At 36.8% G+C, this 3,365-nt stretch overlaps 1 protein-coding gene across 1 annotated transcript; it reads right to left on the minus strand.

Annotated features, from left to right (window-relative positions):
* LOC127092549 (peroxisomal membrane protein 11A) lies at positions 1-1,082 on the minus strand. Its single transcript, XM_051031449.1, has one exon. It carries the CDS (start codon positions 924-926, stop codon positions 132-134), a length of 795 nt encoding a protein of 264 aa, XP_050887406.1. The 5' UTR covers positions 927-1,082; the 3' UTR covers positions 1-131.
* Between the last annotated feature and the right edge of the window lie 2,283 nt (positions 1,083-3,365).

Below are 3,365 nucleotides of genomic sequence, written 5' to 3' on the forward strand. Positions count from 1 at the left end.
TTGCAACAAGATGTAACCATTTTATTTATGGATTATTGTTAACTGAAGATAAATAAACCCCATTTTATTAAGAAAAATAATCGAGTCTAAGACTAAGTAACTAGATAGAACAAAACAAACGCACCAGAAACTCAGCAAGAAACCCAATTCTTGTGAGTGCTAATAAGAGCTGATAAAAGCCCAGCAGAAGACAGCACAATCGGCTTCGAAAACGGCGCATTCCCATCCAAAATATCATCCAAAGCCATCAATCCATCAGCCAAATCCTGAACAATTGAGAACCTCTTCATCAGTTTCTTCTCTCTCAATTTACCTAACTTCAATTCTTTCTCTCCGAAATCATCACCTCTCAAACCCTCAATCTCAATGCTCGATTTCAAACAACCTTCTTCCTCAACAATAACCCCCAAATCCCTAAATTTCATCGCCACACTACCGAAATAACCAACGAGTTCAGCATAAGCGCTCACCTTCGTCAAAATTCTCGAACGCTTCGGATCTATCAACCCGGTTTTCGCTAACCAAACGAATTGCTCAACGAAAAAGTAGAATCCTTCACTCCCGTAAGCGATCACGGAAATGATCAACTCGGTCGTGGAATCCACGCGCGTGTTACGAAGCGCGTTGAGGTCTTGAACGAATTTCCCGAGCCGGAAAGCTTTCCGGCTTACGCCGACGCTAGATTCGAAGCTTTTGAGACGGTGAGAGAGGTTCGGGTCCAAAGGTAGGACGGACGAAGCGACAATCAGCTTCGTGACGTAACGGCAAATCTTGAGAAGCTTGTCGACGCCGTCACGTTTGGCGAGGTAAGCTTCCAAATGGGTTAATAAGTCTCGTTGTTTTGGTTTTGAGGAAACGACGGCGTTACTTGGGGTTGGTAGGTTTGGCTTTGGGTTCGGTGACGGAGCAGCAGGTTCGGAATCCATAGCTGCTTTGAAATGGAGGAACGAACTAACCCAGAACGGGGATTAATACTAAGTAGTAGAAAAACGATACGAACATCGAAAAAACATGTTAAAATAAATTTTTGGTTTTTACGAAAAAAATAGTTTTTGAATTAAAATAATTCTTTTTTTATATATATACACGACTAATGTTTTGCAATTAAAAAAATTATATGAGCCGGATTCCGAACTAAATGGAGTACGAATAATTAGAGAGCATTTGTTTTGATTTTTCTTTTAAGCAGAATTGTTTAACATATAAATTTTATATTTGGTAAGATTAAAAAAATAACTCTTAACTTTTTTGTTCGCATAAGTAAAAAAAATTGTTATTAGTTGTTAGCTATCCATTATATCTTAGGAGTGATCACCATTTTATAATCAATAAGCAAATCTTTGATTTAATGTTAAGTAATATTTTCTCAAATTAAATTCAAAAACATAATAAGATACAATTATGATTCTATGTCACGAGTCTTAAGTGGTAAAGAAGAGATGAAAATTGAGCTTTCCTACACTTGTTCTGAATGCTTTGAACACAAGACATTTGGCTTGGTAGTTCGAGGTACTCACCAGTCTTTAGTGCAATCCGAAGTCGAAAACACTTTCTTCAAAACCTAAAAACAACATCAACTCATTCAAACCTTTTGTTTGAGCATTAGGACATCACATCGAAAACTCTTTTTTAAGGTATAAAATCAACAAAACAAACAACATTTTGTACCCACGAACTACTGGGCTCTGATTTCTCACTTCAACAAGTGGGCATACGTAAGCACGAGGACCCAGATCCTTGGCGAGCACATTAATTTAAAATATATCTTCACTCCGCAAAACTTTAGCAAGTAAACATTCCGATAATGACACTCACTCAAGCGTAAACATCCTAGATGGTTTCCATGGAGTACTATGGATGTGAGGGATACTAATATCTTCCCCTTCCATAACCGACTTCCGAACCTGTTCGTGGTTGCGATGACCATTATTTGGGGTTTTCTCGATATTTTCTCTTTCCTTTGGAATAAATAAAAACCGATGGCGACTCTGTATTTTTCGCGTAGCGATAGTAACCGCATGCTTTTGTTTACACACATCAAGTAGTGTCGAAGTAGTCATGAAAAATCCAAAGGTATATTGGTTGTTCCTCAATAACCGAACGTATGACTGAAGATCATCAAGGAGATTGGGGTGGGTTAAAATTAAATTTTTAAGTCTTATATCTTTTGTTTCAAAAACCGTGAACCAAACCACGTTACAACCCTCAAAAGATCTAATTGAAGCAAGGTATCTTTTGAAAGTGTATTCAACAAGGTTGCATTAACCTGACTCCTAGATATTTGTTAATCATCTGTAGTGGTATCTTATCCCATTGTCTTTCTCACTTTGAATAAATTTGTGATTCATTCACTATATATCACCTTCATTTCAATAATAATTGATTTCAAAATTTGCACGAGCGTTGCGTTAAAATTACCATTTTTTGAATGAACATTTTATTTGCAAATCGACATTTAACATCAAGGAAATTCTTCCAAAGAGAAGTCAGCTTGGTGTAATTCGTTTTAAAATTTAGTGAATCTAGGGCAATCACTTCGATACACGACAGGTATCTCCTAGGCTCGTATTGAGGCGGGCCACTTCCATGGTACAGTGAAGCCTACCACTCCAAAAGTCAGTCAATCAAGTGAACTTTGTTGCAGGATTTAGAATACCGGGGCAAACCGTCTTAAAGTCATATTTTGGAAAACAAATTTCAATTTCGTTTTCAAGGGAAGTGATTCCAAAGGCCCAACAGACAGGGGCATGATAAGTTCACAAAGTGTGAAGCATGTCAATGATCACCATGATCTGAGCAAGTCAGAAGTGAATATTCTTCCAGAAACGAGAATCCCCACTGAGCCTGCCAGGCGGCATAGCAGAAATCAGGTTTTTGCAAACCATCTTCATGGTGTAAAAACTATTCAAGACCAAGGAGGCGGGAATCAGAGCTTGATCATTGCAGCAACAATATTGAACATCTTTTATAACTTCTAATATCTGGCACAAGAGCGGATTTAGAACACATAGTTCAGAAACTGATGACGTTGCACATCATATATTCAGAATCATAATTGACTGTTAAAGTTACACAATAATAAATCATTAGGGTACCAAAATTATTCTCACACAAATACAATATTATTATCATCAAAACTCAAGGTATAGATGCATAACCAAATCTTGTTCTAACAATCTCCCCCTTTTTGATGATGACAAAACATGTATTTTGATGAACAGTTTTGTACAGGATAATTACAGAAGAATATATCTTACAGAAGCACAAAGCTCCCTCTGATATGTATAATTCTATAAAGATAAAATCAGAATGAAAGAACACTTTCCTGATTAACCTTTTTGAAATATCAGAGTAAATTTTCTATC

The sequence above is a fragment of the Lathyrus oleraceus genome, chromosome 6 (genome assembly GCF_024323335.1).
Source record: "Lathyrus oleraceus cultivar Zhongwan6 chromosome 6, CAAS_Psat_ZW6_1.0, whole genome shotgun sequence".
Lineage (NCBI taxonomy): Eukaryota > Viridiplantae > Streptophyta > Magnoliopsida > Fabales > Fabaceae > Lathyrus > Lathyrus oleraceus.